The 17618-nt window shown below is 42.0% G+C and overlaps 1 protein-coding gene across 1 annotated transcript in view; it reads left to right on the forward strand.

The window, feature by feature from the left end:
- Slc12a8 (solute carrier family 12 member 8) overlaps positions 1–17618 on the forward strand; it is a 154845-nt gene that overhangs the window by 119493 nt on the left and 17734 nt on the right. Inside the window, exons 10-11 of the mRNA XM_029470724.2 lie at positions 12538–12635; positions 15801–15918. Of these exons, the coding sequence (XP_029326584.2) occupies positions 12538–12635; positions 15801–15918 (216 nt within the window). The remainder of the gene's footprint in view (positions 1–12537; positions 12636–15800; positions 15919–17618) is intronic.

Raw genomic sequence — 17618 nt, forward strand, 5'->3', positions numbered from 1 at the left:
TTTGAGGAACTATTGAATTCTTCCAGTACGCAACCAAAACATTTGATTCTTGGGAGGCGCCTAAGCTCTTATCAGGGTGGCAGACTTTTATATCAGGTTTGCTTACACAGTCAGGTTCAAGCCCATTCATCTGCTTGTCTTAAGGAAAATAAGCATCCATTTTCTTCCTCTGCTATAGCCTTGATGTTTCTCTGGGTCACACACTGGTCCTTTTCACCTCCATATCCATCACAATGTTCCCTCCTCATCTGGGGGATGCAGCAGGCATTTGGTAAGGTTTAGTTAAATGGGTGAGCAGTTGAACAAATGTTGCCTCAAAATTTGAAATGCTGATCAGTAAAATAGGCAAGAAGAGTTAAACTGTTAAACAAGTGTAATCTTTAATAAGTCAAATGCTGTCAAATGGTATGAATCAGAAGCAAATATTCTTGACAGCATGGGTCAAAAATAACTTGGGCTGTATTTTATACCTTACATCCACATGGAATCTTTATTTATACCAGCTGGGCAAGAGAGATATTTCTGACTATCATCATCAAAGCAAAAAAGGAGCTGATTAACTAGAAATGAAAAAAAAAAAACATTTATACAATACAGCATCACAGAAGGGAACAATTACCCTGCCAAACACAACTGATAAAAGCGCACCTTCTAAAGCACGTGACTTAAAAACAGGAAGGTCAGACTCCAGATTCTTCTGAGAGGTCGGGAGACATGAATACACAGTTTACACTGGAAAAACCCAGTGCCCAGATTCATTCATGTTCATTCAGCGGAGTTTTATTCTGAAGTATGTATTGCCAGGGCCTAAAATTAGCAATCCTGTTGAGTATCCTATGAGACTTCACAGGGGTTAAGTCTTTAATAGGAATCATTCCATCCCTAAGCCCTGAGACAGGTACTCGTTATTAGCCTTTTATGGATGCTAAAGCCGGAGCTTGGAGAAGGTGGACACTTCAGTGTTATGATCATAAAAAGATTAAGAAATATAAGAATATGTCCTATCTGGATGTGTGGTGAGGTGTGGGGGGGAGGGGGTGCTTTGGCGGGCCCATGCCGAGGCATCCCTTCCCCCTGAGGGACCAGCCACACAATGGTATAGTATAGAATAGAGTTTATTCAGGGCATGGAGGTGGGGAGTTAAGAGAGTAGTAGAGGCAGAGGGAGAGAGTAGAGAAGTAGGGCTGGCCATAACCACGTGGAGAGAGGTGGGGAAGGGAATGGGGATGGGGGAGCAAGAGGCAAGAGTATCAGAGTAAGAGAGGGAGAAGGGGGCAAGCAGCCCCTTTTAGAGTGGGCCAGGCCTACCTGGCTGTTGCCAGGTAACTGTGGGGAGGAGCATACCTGGCTGTTGCCAGGTAACTGTGGGGAGGAGCATACCTGGCTGTTGCCAGGTAACTGTGGGGTGCAGTCCACACAGAAATGCCAACATTTAGGAAGTCAGACAGTCAGATTTTCAGCACAGGTTTGTCTGACTTTAAAAGCACAATGCAAAGTACCAGAGAGATGGCTCAGTGATTAAGGGCACTCACTGCTCTGACAGAGGACCTGGGTTCCCAGCGCCCACATGGCAGCTCACAACCATGTGCAACTCCTGTTCTAGGGGATCCAGTGCGTCTTCAGGCACTTGCATGCTTGCGGTGCACATAAATGCATGCACACATGCACATAGAAAATAAATTAAAATGGACAATGTAAAAGTGTATGCTACTTTCTGAGGGTGCCTGTTGTGACCTAGACTCTGGTACTAATTAAATGAACACAACCTAAACCACCTTTTAGATGTCATTACAGCTGTGTGTGGTAGCCCATACCTGTAACCCCAGCAAGCGGGAGGCTGAGGCAGGAAGATTTCTAGGAGTTTGAAGCCAGCCTGGGCTACAAAGTGAGTTTCAGACTAGCCTGAACTACACAGATACGGTCTTAAACAAACAAAATCATGTTTATTAAGTCATTAATAGTTTAAACAAAAGGTACAGGTCTGATGATCAGATACAATTTACTGTAAGTAATATCAGATAATCCATTCTTGGCTTTTTTTCTTTTTTCTTTTTTCTTTTTTGCCTGTGGATTTTAATGACAGGGTCTCTGTATAGCCTTAGCTATTCTGGAACTCACTCTGTAGATCAGGCTGACCTCAAACTCATATCTTCCTGCCTCTGCCTCCCAGGTGCCACCACCACCCATCTTCTTGGACCTTGTGGTTTAAGTTCTTCATCAAATCCAAGAACATGTTGGCCATTATTTCAAGTGTTGTCTTCAGTGCTGTGTTTCTCCTTAGAAGCCCTGCCCCAGGCCTTTGGTCCCAGTCATCGTCCCATAGATCACTGGGACTTCTTTCTTTATATTAGTTCTGCTCATCTGTCTTTGAGGTTGAGGGTTTTCCATTCTTTTCAGTTTGCTGGTAAGCCCATCTAGCAATCTTTCATCCCATCACTATCTTCTTAGCTGGAAGTCTCACTCTCTCCTCCAGTATGGCTTATACTTCCCTATTGATGGCTCTTATTTTTAAGGCCATTGCTATCATGGTCCCTAAGCCACTGACACTCTACTTTCCGTATTGCTCTGCATGTGTTTAGAAGGAGTGCTCTGAAGTCTGTGTTAAATCTAACATGTAGGCTCACTCCTAGTTTCCTTCACTTGATTATTGTTTTCTGTAAGAATGGGTTATAGTTTTCTGTTTCTTTGCATGTCTTATAATCTTGAGTTGAAAACCAGGCAATGTATATGATATTTTATAGCAGTTCTCGGTTCTGATAAACTCTTATAAGTTTTTGTATGCTATATGTATCTTATAAGTTCATGTTTGTCTAAGTAAAACTGTGGAGTTGAACTGTGGGATGAGTCTCCCCTGCAGTGTGTGTGGCTGATATCTTTAGTTGGCTTTATATCTTAGTCTTAATTTTTGCCTTTTGAAGCCTGCCCCACCACCAGAAGATAGCCAAGGCTACATCCTCCCATTGGCGAAGTGAAGAAGTGATGGATCACCCTATTTATTTCTACTCTGCTCACCATATTTAGCTTGCAAAGTTAGCTTTTCTCCCTGATCCAAGTTGCTTTGTCCCCTCTGCAAGCTTGCAGCTAGCAGGAAGGCCCAGCAATTGTTTCTGTTTGTTTTTAAATGTTTTAAATTTATTCTTTGATAATTTCATATGTGCATACACTACATCTTGATCATACCTGGGAGTTTTCTGTTTGGTTTTTTACTTTCTTTGGAACTTGGGATTGAACTCAGGGCCCTGTGTATCCCAGGCGAGCACTCTGCCACTGAACAACAGCCTCAGAATTGTTTTTCCTTTCTTTTATGTATATGAGCACACTGTTGCTCTCTTCAGACACACCAGAAGAGGGCATCGGATCCCATTACAGATTGTGAGCTACCATGTGCTCTTAACTGCTGAGCCATCTCTCCAGCCCTGCTTTTACCTTTTATTTTGAGTCAGGGTCTCACTAAATTGCTCATGCTGCCTTTGATCTTACAATCCTCCTGCTTTGGTCTCCTGAGAATATGTGACTACATTCCTGTTATACTTCTGGGCCCTACACTCCAGCAGCTTTTGAAAAATAAATGCTTTTCAGTTAATTTCCCTATTTGGTATGTTTCTGAAGTCCCAAGGTAGTTGTTTTTAAAACAAACATGCATGCACACACACACGCACACACACACGCACACACACGCGCACACACACGCACACACACACACACGCACACGCACACGCACACACACACACACACACACACACACCACACACACACACACACACACACACACACACACACAGAATTTTACACTTACTTTGGGGAGGAAGACTCATGGTCTCTTCCCCTCACCATAGCTGAAAGTCCCTCTGGTTCTCTGATCATGAAGAGCAACCTTTGAAGATTTAACCAGAATTAGAAAATTGTGTAATTGTCCTGATTTAGAAAATCTGTTTGGGGAATTGTGTATCAGGAAAACGACCCAGCCCAAACAGCAAACCAAAAACTGTGTTCTCCATTGTTATGGTGACATTGCTTGTATTGATGACAAATTAGAAAGAAATGTTCAACATTTGGAAAGTGGTTAAGCAAACTGTAATATCAATGCGACTGGAATATCTTGTGGATTTTAAACACAATTCTGTGCAACATAAATCTTTGGTTTCTATATGCTACTTAGTAAAGGGACTCTAGCCAAGCCTGAGCACAGCAGACATAGCTCTGGCAGGCCTTGCTCCTCTTCCCTATCCCTTTTCTTAAAACCACTAGATTACGTTCCTAGAGCTAGCCACCAAGGTCCATTTTCTTCTTTGGCCACTTCCTTCTCCTGAGGCTGACCACCAAGGTCCAGCTATCAAAGTATTGAAGTCCAGCAATCAGAAGCCCCCTTCGTCTCACCTAATTAGCATGCCCAATTAAAATTAAACACGTCATCCTAACACAGGGTTTCCCCCTTTATCTTTATAAACGGCCATTTTCCTATGGGCCACATCTGTCTTCTCTCTATCCAGACGTAGTCCTTGTGTCCTTCTCCTCTGACAAATTTCCCTTCCCCTCTTCCTTGTTTTCTTCCCTTTCTCCCTTGTCCTCTGTCTCCTGTCTTCATCTCTTATTCCCTGCCTTTTGTCCCTGTGGGGCAAATAAATCTCCTTTGTGCTGAGAATTTAGTTTTGGGGTGTCCTAAGCTGATGGCAACCCTTCATTCTCTTTACATATTCCGATAAAGATACAGGGGTGGGGTGTGGAAGTGTATTCTTATTAGTAGAATGCTTGCTTGTCCTAACAAGGCCCTGGATTTGATCTCCAGCATCACAAAAAGAAGGAGGATGAAAGGGAGGAAAGGAACGAATGTTCAGAGATGGTTTAGTAGAAATTTTAAGTAATTTCTATATAAGTTCTTACGTTTGTAACTAAAAAATGGATACAATTGTGTTGATTTCCCCATGCTTAGAATGTTAGTGTGTGTATGAATTTCATGAACATAAAAGGTTGTAGACATGCCACTAGATTTTAAGTCAATAATATGTGCTGTTTATTGGTTTGCTATTATTTACCTGAACAATGCACAACTTGGCTCACTTCTTGCTTTCCAACTGTAGACTTGATAACATAGAGCTGCCTTCCTGGTCTTGCTGCCACAGGGCATTATCCTTCTCCTCCTCATGTATTTGGAATCCTCCCCCAACATACACATCTACACATCCTTCCTTTAGGAATAATATAGATGCTTCTTTTGGGCTTGTTATAAAGTGTCCTGATAATCCCATAGCAAGCTGAAGTGGTAGAAAATACATGGAACACACCCAACTGACTGAACACTGCCTTAGCACTGCAGGCCTGTTAAATGTCTGTTGTTTCCTTCTATGATCATGGGGCTGTGTGGATACTCTGGGACACTGTCTTATGAAGAGAGCGGTAATGATCAAAAAGACCCAAAATGAAGTGCAGTTTCTCCTGAATGCATATTCCCCCCTGCACCTTTGACAAGTAGCTAAATCTAAATTGCACCGTCCAGAGTTAGGCACTAATTATGTACAAGATCGAGTGTTGGGAAAGAGAGCCTAACATCTGATAAATCTCAGAGAGGCAGAAAGATACATCCTTGGCCAATAGTGTTTCCTCTAAATCAAAAAAGGAAGCTGTATTTTATTAAGCCTGTGATTGAAAAGAATGACTCCTGCAACGACATGTTAAAATTGCACACTGTAAGTCACAACAGAATTCCTTCTACAGTAATTCTGCCAGGCATGGTGGCTCATACCTGAGTCTCAGCACTCTGGGGGCTGAGGCAAGGGGATTTTGACAGCCTGGCCTTCACAGCTAGAGTCTATCTCAAAAGAAAAAAGACAGTTGAACCATCATGCATTCAAACCAGTGGTAAATCCTGACAGATTTTGTTTAAATTCACAGTTAGGAGATTTATTAAGTATTTCTTACTCACAAACTCTTAAATGCCTGGAGATTTTAAAAGGGCAATTCACCATTCACATACAGATTCAGAACTTTGAGTGTTATAACTCGTAAACACACGATGAAATCAAATGAGTTTCGAGACCATGAAGATGTCTTTGGGGGGTGAATGGCTCATTTGTTCAGCCCCATGTATGGGGTGTCTGCATTCTGTGGAGCATTTTCAGTGCTGGAAGAGCATGCTTGGCAGGAACAGGAAGAGCTTTGGTGGGGCTTTCATTCCTGAGGGGGAGGAAATGCATGGTTGGCAAACATACACTGCACTGTAAGTGATAAATATGATAAAGAATTTTAAAAAAAACAGACAATGGGACGTAGACTGGGTCTATATTAGTTACTTTATACACTGCTGAGGAAAGAATACCTCAGAAGAACAACTTAGGGAAGAAAGGGTTTGTTCTGGCTTAGTTCAAGGGTAGAGTCCACCACAGTGGCAGGAGCTTGAAGAGGCAGCTAGTCATATCCATCCAGAGTCAGGAAACAGAGAGGGGTAGGTGACTGTTCTCAGCTTTTGCATTTTCATTTTATTTTATTTTTTTCTTTTCCTTTATTGGATACTTTCTTTATTTACATTTCAAATGTTATCCCCTTTCCTGGTTTCCCCTCTGGAAACCCCTTATCCCATCCCTCCTCCCCCTGCTTCTATGAGGGTACACCCCCATCTTCCCACCCACTCCCACTCCCCGCCCTGGCATTCCCCTACACTGGGGCATCGAGTCTTCCCAGGACCAAGGGCCTCTCCTCCCATTGATGCCTGACAAGGCCATCCTCAGCTATATATACAGCTGGAGCCATGTGTACTCTTTTTGACTGGTGATTTACTCCTTAGAAGCTCTGGGGAGGGGGGGGGGGTTCTGGTTGTTTGATATTGTTGTTCTTCCTATGGGGTTGCAAACCCCTTCAGCTCCTTCAGTTCTTTCTCTATCTCCTTCACTGGGGACCTCATGCTCAGTCCAGTGGTTGGCTGTGAGCATTGGCCTCTGTATTTGTCAGGCTCTGGCAGAGCCTCTCAGGAGACAGCTATATCAGGCTCCTGTCAGCAAGCACGGCTTGGCATCTGCAGTAGTGTCTGGGTTTGGTGACTATATATGGGATGGATTCCCAGGTGGGGCATTCTCTAGATGGCCTTTCCTTCAGCATCTGCTCTACACTTTGTCTCCATATTTCCTCTTGTGAGTATTTTGTTCACCCTTCTAAAGAAGCACTGAAGCATCCACACTTTTGTCTTCCTTCTTCTTGAGCTTCATGTGGTCTGTAAATTGTATCTTGGGTATTCCAAGCTTTTGGGCTAATATCTATTTATCAGTGAGTGCATACCATGTGTGTCTTTTTGTGATTGGGTTACCTCACTCAGGATGATATTTTCTAGTTCCATCCATTTGCCTAAGAATTTCATGAAGTCATTGTTTTTAATAGCTGAGCAGTTCTCCATTGTATAAATGCACCACATTTTCTGTATCCATTCCTCTGTTGAAGGACATCTGGGCTCTTTTCAGCTTCTGGCTATTATAAATAAGACTGCTATGAACGTAGTGGAACATATGTCCTTGTTATATATTGGAGCATCTTCTGGGTATATGCCCAGGAGTGGTATAGCTGTGTCCTCAGGTAGTACTGTGTCCAATTTTCTGAGGAAACTTGAGACTGATTTCCAGAGTGGTTGTACCAGCTTGTTTGCAATTCCACCAACCATGGAGAAGTGTTTCTCTTTCTTCACATCTTTGCCAGCATCTGCTCTCACCTGAGTTTTTAATCTTAGCCATTCTGATTGGTGTGAGGTGGAATCTCAGAGTTGTTTTGATTTACATTTCCCTGATGACTAAAGGTGTTGAACATTTCTTTAGGTGCTTCTCAGCCATTTGATATTCCTCAGTTGAGAATTCTTTGTTTTAGCTCTCTACCCCATTATTTAATAGGGTTATTTGATTCTCTGGAGTCTCAACTTCTTGAGTTCTTTGTATATATTGGATATTAGCCTTCTATCAAATGTAGGATTGGTAAAGAAAGATCTTTTCCTAATATGTTGGTTGCTTTTTTCTTGTCCTATTGATAGTGTCCTTTGCTTTACAGAAGCTTTGCAATTTTATGAGGTTCCATTTGGTCTAGCATTCAAACTCAAAGAATGCCACCATTCTCTTTTAGGGTGGGTCTTCCTATGTTATTTAACCTAACCCTGATGATCCCTGACAGGAAAGTCTAGAAGCTTGCCTCCTAGAGAGTCTAGAGTCCGTCAAGTTGATAATGAACACGAACCATCCCTGGCAGGGAGGAAGGTCTGGTGTTTCACACACATTCATCAGAAAAGATCTTGTTGGGAGACAAATAGGCTAAACTGCTTTACTGGAATAAAAACATAGTGGTTTGCTCACAACAGAAGGTTATTTCTCACTTACATTACCAATCTAAGAAGGGTATTCCAAGTCTGTGGGAGGTTATCTTTAGGGAACCAGGCTTCTTCAAAGATCTGAAGACACACAGTCCCCTTGGACCTTGCCATGACAATGTCACAGCTGAGCTACACTTTCAGATCTCAAGCAGAGAAAAAACAGAAAAGGCACACAGACTCCCAAAGATGTTGGCTCAGAAGTGACACTCTCCATGGCCGCTCTCTCTTGGTGAGATCTTAGTCATATGACCACATAACTACAAGAACCTCTTAGGGATACAGTAGTTGTAATATCTACCACGGGACCCATTGCAGTAAACAGATGAAAGATGAAATGGTCTTAGACAAGAAAGGGAGCCACAGAGGTGGCGGGGAGTGACCATATTCAGGATTATCTGGGTATATCAATGGAACAGAGGTAGAAGTGAACAGAAGTCAGCAGGAATATTCGCTGCTTATAGAAATCCTATCATTCACCCTTCAAAGAAGATTGGGGAAGAGTAGATTTCATTTTTAACCATGTTAATTTTGAGATGCTTAACAGGGGAAGTGTTGGCAAGGCAATTAGATATTGAATCTTAAGTTCAAAGATGACCCAAACTTAGAGTTCTTAGGTATGGCTAACATTTAAAGCATGGGACAAGATGAGCTCTCTTAGAGGTGGGTGCGTAGGGAAAAAGAAGGGTGCCGAGGCCTGGACATGAAGTTTTGAAGGAGAGAGAGGAAAGAACAAAAGAGACCACGAAAGGGTGAAGAGGAAAACAGGAAGGTGGGGTACACTGAAGAGGAAGGCATTTTGAGGAGATCTAATGTAGCTAAACAGGATGAGTGGGGCTTGAATTAGATGCAGTTCATTGGCAAGCTTGGTAAGAGTACTCAGGGAAATCAGGAATCTCCAGAGTGGAGTAGTGAAGCCAGGTGTGATGAAACATGCAACTGATCTTGGCACTTGGAGGTTGAGATAGGAAAATTGCAAGTTTGAGGCCACCCTGGCTGCACAGCAAGACCTTGTCTCAAAAAACAAAGAGTAGATTGAAAAATATTGAAAAAATAATGGGCTGGAGATACTGTCTTAGTTAGGGTTTTATTGCTGTGAAGAGGCACCATGACCAAGCCAACTTTTTGTTTGTTTGTTTGTTTGTTTGTTTTTGGGTTTTCGAGACAGGGTTTCTCTGTATAGCCATGGCTGTTCTGGAACTCACTTTGTAGACCAGGCTGGCCTCAAACTCAGAAATCCACCTGCCTCTGCCTCCTGAGTGCTGGGATTAAAGGTATGCACCACCACGCCCAGCTTCCAAGCCAACTCTTATAGAGAGATTTAATTGAGGCTGCTTGCAGATTTGGAGGTTCAATCCATTATCATAATAGCAGCAAGCATGGCAGCATCCAGGGAAGATATGGTGCTAGAGGAGCCAAGAGTTCTACAGGTTGATCCACAGGCAACAAGAAGAGATTTGAGTAGATATATTGTTGTGTTAGGTTGCCTACGATGACAGCCTTCAAGTGTAGCCAACAATATTTAATATCCTATCCTGGGGCTTCGTCCCCTCCTTAGGCCAAGTATACTCCCAGATGAAAGACACACACACAGCCTTCACATTTTTAACATGCCTTAGGCACAATAGCTGGGAGCTCCCTACTCTTCATGCTGTTAGAATCTACTTTTAATAACCCCAAGTTGACACTTACTATTTACTGTGTTCCATTTGGGCTGCTCTTAAATCAATTGGGCAGCCCTCTGGGCCCAGTGTTCTCTTGGCCCTTATCTCGTGGCGGCTCTCCTTCTTCCTCCTGCACATTCTTCTTCTTCCATGGAAGCTCCTTCCTGCTCCTTCCTTGCTCTCTCCAGCAAGCCTGAGAAACCTCAACCCCACCTATGTCTCTTCTGCCCAGCTATTAGCTGTTGGCATCTTTATTTACCAATCAGAATTAACTTGGAGGTAAGGTCCCAGGGGCTACATGCAGACTCCAGGTCTTGGGACCCACACTTAATATTACAATAAACAGTAAAAGGCAAATCCTCAACCCTCAAGTGTGGCTAAGGGAGGAGAAATTGAAGCGAGTGGAAGAAAAGATTGCAGGAGTGAAACTTTCAAGGAACTGAGAGGAGGGTGCAGAACATGTTATTTATATAAGAGTTTCCATGACCAATGGTGGAGTGCTGACAGAGGAAGAGTTGCAAACTGACATCCTTACTCAGAGAACGGCAAGAAATAGATAACCAGGAAGATGGTAAAAGCTACAATGGTAAAGGGCAAAGTGTCAGACTTTCTGTTACTGTTAACAAATCCCCAAGGACAGTGAGTTAAAGAGAAGGCTCAGTTGCTTTGCTTTTTAGTGGCGTCACTAATGTGGCTTTCACTATCATTGTTGGGCTCCTCCTGGGCCCGTGGTGTTGCAGAATGTCACAGTGGTAGGTGCATGTAGATCAGGCTACTCACCTCATAAGGAGAGTGAGCAGTGAGAGAAAGACAAGAAGGGACAGGGAACAACAAGGGTGTCAGAGTCACCCCCCATCAGAGTTACCTTCTTCTTCCAACCAAGATACTCTTCTAGTGGTTCTCTCACCTCCTAATAATGTTATCAGGTTATGAAACCATCAATGGTTAATCCCCCTACAACATCATGGCTCTCATGATCCAATTGCTTTCCCTGAAAATCCATCAGCAGGCAAGTGAGCCCCCAGTACAAGAGCTTGTGGGGACCTCTCATGTTCAACCATATTAGTCTGGGTGTGAAGCAATGTGATTAATCTGATATGTTTCATTGAGGATACCCCTGCTTCAATTTAGTTTGGTTTGGTTTTTTTATTTTAAGACATCGTCTCTTTGGGTAGCCCAGACTGGCCTAGAATTCGTGATCCTTGTGCCTTAGCTTCTTTAGTGCTGTGATTACAGATTCCACTAGTACGGATGTACAGAGGGAATAGTTCTAAAGGGCCCAGGGCCCAGAGTAAAAAGCAGCAGGCTTGCACTGAAATGCATAATGACTGCCAGCTGTAAGCCCAAGCTTCAAGATCAATATGGATGCATGTACACCAAGGGCATAGAAACGTATAATACGTATGTAAGAATGCAGATGCATGTGATAGTAAATTCTGTGAAAGAAAGGACATGGGACAAAGGAAACACAACTGGTATGAAGAATTAGGTTTGTGTGGTAGGGTTGAACTTTTGTGAGGCAGTGATATGGTCTATGACCTGAAGAGTGGATGACAGGCAAGCAGATAAGGGATCTATGAGAAGAGAATTCCAGCAGGATTCTAGACACCTCCTACCCATCAGAAGCAACTCAGGGAGAAGAGAAAACAAGTGAGGGAGACAGGACCAGGGCATAGATGACGAAGCTCTGAGAGAGGAGCTGGTACATGCAAGGTACTTTGGCTGAAGAAGGAGTTGATACTGGAAAGTAAAACGTTGAAGGAGTTGACACATTTCCTGAGCAACCAGCTATGGAAGTTCAGTGTCAAAATAAGGCACAGTCATAACAGCAGAGTCCCGTGTTCTCAGTTGTTTGGCTCGCCGGGCATGGTGCTCTTGGTGAGTAGACCACAATGTTAAACCATCTATATGTATTTTCATGGTTCAATACCATGAGCACGTCTGGAATCATATAAATTGAGAATGCAGCACTAAATAAAACATTCAACCCTGAGAAGCTCCAGTGTCCCTGAAGCCCATGATGAAGGGGGTGGAACGTGTATGCATTAGTGCTCAGATCCCGTTGTCAGCTTCTGGTCTGTCTCTGAGACCAGGCTAAGCTAGCTTCAATTACCAGAAGTCAGATGGTGGCAAAAACTATCCTGTTGTAGACAAAAGCCAGCCTGGACCATCAGTTCCAGTGGTCACACCAGGACCCAAACGCCAGGTGTCCAGCTCCCCTCTTCTGACCCCCTCCATCTGAAAGAGAGGGAAGATCCAGACTTGGGGTTCCCCTGGATGACAGATACAGACAAATGTGCAGTAGACTAGAGAGGTTCCCACTTCTACTCTGGCCTTTCTTCCTGTTCTTTTCAGCTATGTGCTGGTGTGAGGCCATAAGTCCTTTGTCCTTTTTCCTCTGTGAGCAAGTAACAGAAGCTAGCTCTAGACTGATTCACAAAATCTGGGGACATGCGTGTGTAGGCATTTGCTTATAAAAATAGAGCGGGGTTGGTAGTAAGTTCATGAAGGATGTGGTTAACTCGTTTTGTTTTGTTTTAGATTTCTTTCTGAAATGCAGACTTCAGGAACAAGAGGTCCAGAGAAGACCAAGTGTTTTCTATGCTTCGTTATGTAACCCCTGGGTCTCCCTGTTAGGGGTGAGTAATTTAATCTTGATCTCAGTATTAATTAACATCGACATGATTAAATTGCTTGCTTTATTGGAATTAAGGTGAGACTGCTATGACAAGATTTACATTTAATGAACCACTAATTTTAGTCAATTATTTTCTATTTAAGTAATCATATCAGATAAACTTTGGGTTACTAATTTCATGATGATTTGTTGATTGTAGGGAGGAATGGGGCACTAAAATAATGTGATAGTTGATTTCAAATGTCTAGATGTCGCCTAGAATGAACTGAGAGACAGGCTTTTGGGCATGTCTGTAGGGTTTATCTTGATCTACTGAGGTGGGAAAAATTGCCCACTGTGGGTGGCACCATTCCTTAGGCTGGGATCCTGGACTGGATATAAAGGAGAAAATGAGCCGTACAATCATTTTTCACTCTCTGCTCTAGACTGTGGGTTCAATGTAACTGGCTGCCTCAGGTTCCCACTTTTGTGACTCCTTCGCCATGATGGACTATGACATGAGCCTCTAACTGTAAGGCAAAACAAACTCTTTCTGCCTTAAGCTGCTTTTGTCAGAATAGTTTATCACAACAGGAAAAAGTAACTAAGACAGACAGGGTGTTTGTTTGTTGGTGGTTTTGATTAAGTGGTGACTTTTAAAAGGGTATTTCCCCCCAAAACTTGCTCGAGTAAGTGTATAGTTATTTTTTCATTCCAAAATCCAAAATCAGGGTTCTAGATTCTGATTGTAAAATTGACAATTGACACTAATCACCACAATTTCACCCCTGGTCCTCTTGTACTTATGACCATTTCATAATGTTGGATGTGTTTAATTCACCTAGAAAGGCCCTGTATTCTTTCAAAGTTTCAACAGCATTTAAAGTCCAATGTCAAAGTCTTAACCCTGAACTCCTATAAAATTAAAACAAAGTACATGCTTCCAATATGCAATGGCATAGAATAAGTATTCTCATTACAAAAGGAGGGAATAGGATCATCGGAAAGAATAATCAGAACAAAGCAAGGTCAAAACCCAGCAAGGCAAATACCAAATCCTGCAGCTTCATGTCTGCCATCTTGGCGCTGTGGAATCATATGGGCTCAAAAAAGCTTGGATAGCCCTACCCAGATAGCTCCTCTGCCAGTGGGAACTTAATCTTTTTTTCTCAGGTCCACTGTACTATGCTTATAGCTTTTCCCAGCAGATATCTCATGGTTCTGGCATCTCCAATATCCTGGGCCCTTCCTTGTAGCTTAGGTCTCTCCTCACAGTTTCACACTATGGCCTCGCAAGGCCTCCTTATAGGGGCTCCAACCTTGCAACACACTTACAGGTCCCAATGTCTCTCTGGAACTGTGGTTCAACACCAAAACCACACCCACCCCAGTGGTTGCATCTTTCATGCATATGGAACCAGTCCTACATGATGCTGCTGCCAGATTCTGCTGCCAGCTTGGGATGTAGCCTGGCCTTCTTGAACCATAGTTGTATCAGCTTTTGTGTGCTAATCCTGGGAAACCAAGTCTCTAGGCAGGTGCTTTTGAGAAAGGGGAATCTGCTTCAGTGTAGTCTCTATTTTAATTTAGGTTCTGTTCTTTCAAATAAATTTGAGTTTTCAAAAAATGGAGCCTTTGATGGGTAAGTCTTGATCTGAGGAGGTATTTCCTCTTGACCTATTATAAAGCAAAATGCTTCTCTTTAATGGCTATAGCCTCTTTTTCAGCATGTGCCTTGGCCTTGTAGTTAGATTTATTCAAACTCTTATTCTTGACAAACACACTTTATTTCTACCTTTATGCTCAAGTCTTTGTACTTTTTCACCGTACATCTGAATTCATGCATAGAAAGTCATCATACCATAGCCTGAATACTTTGTTCTCTTAAAATTCCTCCACCAAACAAATTAATTTATCACCTTCAAATTAAACTTCACTTATATCCTTAGGGCATGGGCAAAATGAAGCCACAGTGTTGGCTAAAATGTCACAGGAACGCCCTCTACCCCAGTTCTGACAGAGTCCTTGATGCCTTCAGAAACATCAGGAGCTAGGTCTCCACTGTCTGTATTTCTATTGGTGTTCTTATCTTCCAAGCTCCTACAAGAATGGAGCACTACTCTTTACTTGCTGTATTCAAAGACTCCACTATCACAAAGTTCCAAATACTTCTACATTCTACCTGTAAAACCAGTTCCAAAGCACTAAGAACCATGTGGTCAGGTTCATCACAGCAACAACCCCACTTCTGGTACTAATTTTCTGTAATAGTTAGGTGTCTTGTTAGGGCTCATTGTTTGAGGGTACAATCCATCATGACAGGGAATCCTTGCAGCAGGAGCTTGAAGTAGCCAGTCATGTTGTATCCACACTCTGAAAGCAGAAGATGAATATCTGTGCTCAACTGGTTTCCTCCCTTTCGTGCAGTCTAGGACTCAAGCCCAGTGATGGTGTCACCTTCCTTTGCACTGGATCTTAACACCTCAGTAAACCTAATCAAAATAATTTTTCACAGTCATACCCAGGGGCTACCCTAATCTAAATAAGTTCCTCACAGGCATGCCTACAGGCTTGCTCCTAGGTAATTCCAGATCCTGTCAAGTTAACATCCAACACGTGCTGCCTTTGCTTTATATGGCTGTGATAAACATTATGACCAAATGCAATTTGGGGAGGAGGAGCTTTATTTCATTTTACAGTGTATAGTCCACCATGAAAATAAATCAGGGCAGAAACTCAAGGCAAGAACCTAGATGCAATGGTTGATGTAAAGGCCATGGAGGGATGCTGCTTACTAGTTTGCTTCCCATGGCTTGCCCAGCCTGCTTTCTTATACAACCCAGGGACACCAGCCCAGTGATGGATACTACCTGCAGTGGGCTGGGCCCTTCTACATCAATCAACAATAATTAAAAAAAAAAAAAGCCTAGATGCCAATCAGATGGGGGCATTTTCTTAACTGGGTTCTCTATTCCCAGATGACCCTAATACAAATTGACAACAAACAAACAAACAACCCAACCAGTACACTACCACAGTACGATTATATTATAAGTGAGTTTTAATTATTCAGAATTTTACAGAGCCCAGAAGCTAATAAGAAATCATTGTCTCCTAAGGTTCTAGCCTTCTGTTTTTATCACCACTGTAAGGTCATGTGACTTACTCTTCCTATCCATATCTGTAGGCTCTTGCATCCCTGCTCATCATGTTTGTGATCCAGTGGCTCTATACCCTAGCTAGTATGGGTGTTGCTGCCCTTGTGTATTTCTACATTGGCCAGGCCAGTCCAGGCCTTTACCTCGGTAAGTGGCTAAGTCATTGTACTACCATTTCCATTATTTTTTCTAGCTTTCACAGAAGAACTTTGAAATATGACATAGACCCAATTTATAAATAAAATACATTGCCAATTAATTTGAGATTTATAAGACCTATAGAACTAAAATGTATGGCAACAGTAGAGCAAGAGCCAAAAAGGATAAAATAATATGTTGAAATGAAGTATACTGATGTAGCATAATATTATATACTGCATGTGCTATGAGTAAATGCTATCATATCATTTGAAGATAGAGTGGGTTAAGTTTAAGAAGTATAATATAAACCCAGAGCCAACCACTAGATAATATAGTGAAGAGTTATACCTAAGAAATCAACAGAGGTTTAAAAAAGAGTTGGAGAGATGGCTCAGTGGGTAAAGGGATTTTCTGGGGAGCCTGAAAACCTGAGTTTGATCCTCATGACTTACATGGTAGAAAGATGAAACTGACTCTTTTGAGGTCAAAGTTATCCTTTGACCTCCATAATACAGGTACGGTAGCAGGAGTGTGTGTGTGTGTGTGTGTACATGGAATAAATAAAATAAACAAATACAATTTTTAAAATTTAAAGCATATCAAAGACAGAAAACTAGAAATAAGTATATAAAGAATATTTATTGATAATAAAGCAAAGACATGACATGTATGTGAGGTCATAAGCAACAAAAGTGAAAAGACAGCAGGTTCCAGGACAGCCTGACCTACACAAAAAACAACAGTGATCTATATATGTCTATCTGTATTGATCATCACAGTCTTAACACCCCTAATTAAGTGGCAGCTGAGTAAGAAAATGTGGCCCAACTGTATGCTGCCTACAAGAAACTTCTTTTAATTGATGAATTTATTTTTGCAGTGCTGGAGATCAAACCCAAGGCCTGTGTACACTATGAAAGTGCTTTGCCCTTGAACTACATCCACAATAAAGAAATCTGTTTTAGATTTTAAAAACACACAAATAGGTTAAAAATAAAAAAGATGTGAAAATATATACCAGGCTAATTCTAATCAAAATATAGCCACTAGAGTGGCTACATTAATATTAAGGTAAGCTTCAGAGAAAAGGCTGTTGCCAATGATCAACTGGGTCACTTGATAAAGATGAAGGGGGAAACTCATGAAGAAAACATAATAAACCTAAGAACAGAATTTTAACTAGGTGGTGATGGTATAAGCCTTTAATCTCAGGAGGCAGAGGCAGGCAGATCTCTATGAGTTTGAGGCCAGCCTGGTCTACAAAGTTCCTGGGCTATATAGAGAAACCCTGTCTCAGAAAATCAACCAACCAACCAACCAACCAACCAACCAACCAACCAACCAACCAAGCAAAAACAAAACAGAACAAAGCAACAACAACAAAAACAATAAAACAAAACAAAACAGAGCTTTGAAGTACATGAAAACAGAATCTTATAGAATGAAGAAAAGAAAAGTTCATACCACACAGATTTCAGCATCTGCCTCCCAACAGATGACACATGCAGGAATAAGGGAATAAGGTTAGCAAGACCACAGAAGACTTGATCAGTACTGTCAACAAGCTTGCCCTAATCTTTATAGAATTTATACTCTTCTCAGTAACAGGAAACACAAGGATATTACAAGATACAAATGTTCTGGTAAATTTAAAAGCATTCAGTTCAATTGAATAAAATTTTTCTCTGAAGTGGGGGAATAATAAT

Source organism: Mus caroli, unplaced genomic scaffold (assembly GCF_978045245.1).
Source record: "Mus caroli unplaced genomic scaffold, Mus_caroli_1 scaffold_17, whole genome shotgun sequence".
In the NCBI taxonomy this organism is placed as follows: Eukaryota; Metazoa; Chordata; class Mammalia; order Rodentia; family Muridae; genus Mus; species Mus caroli.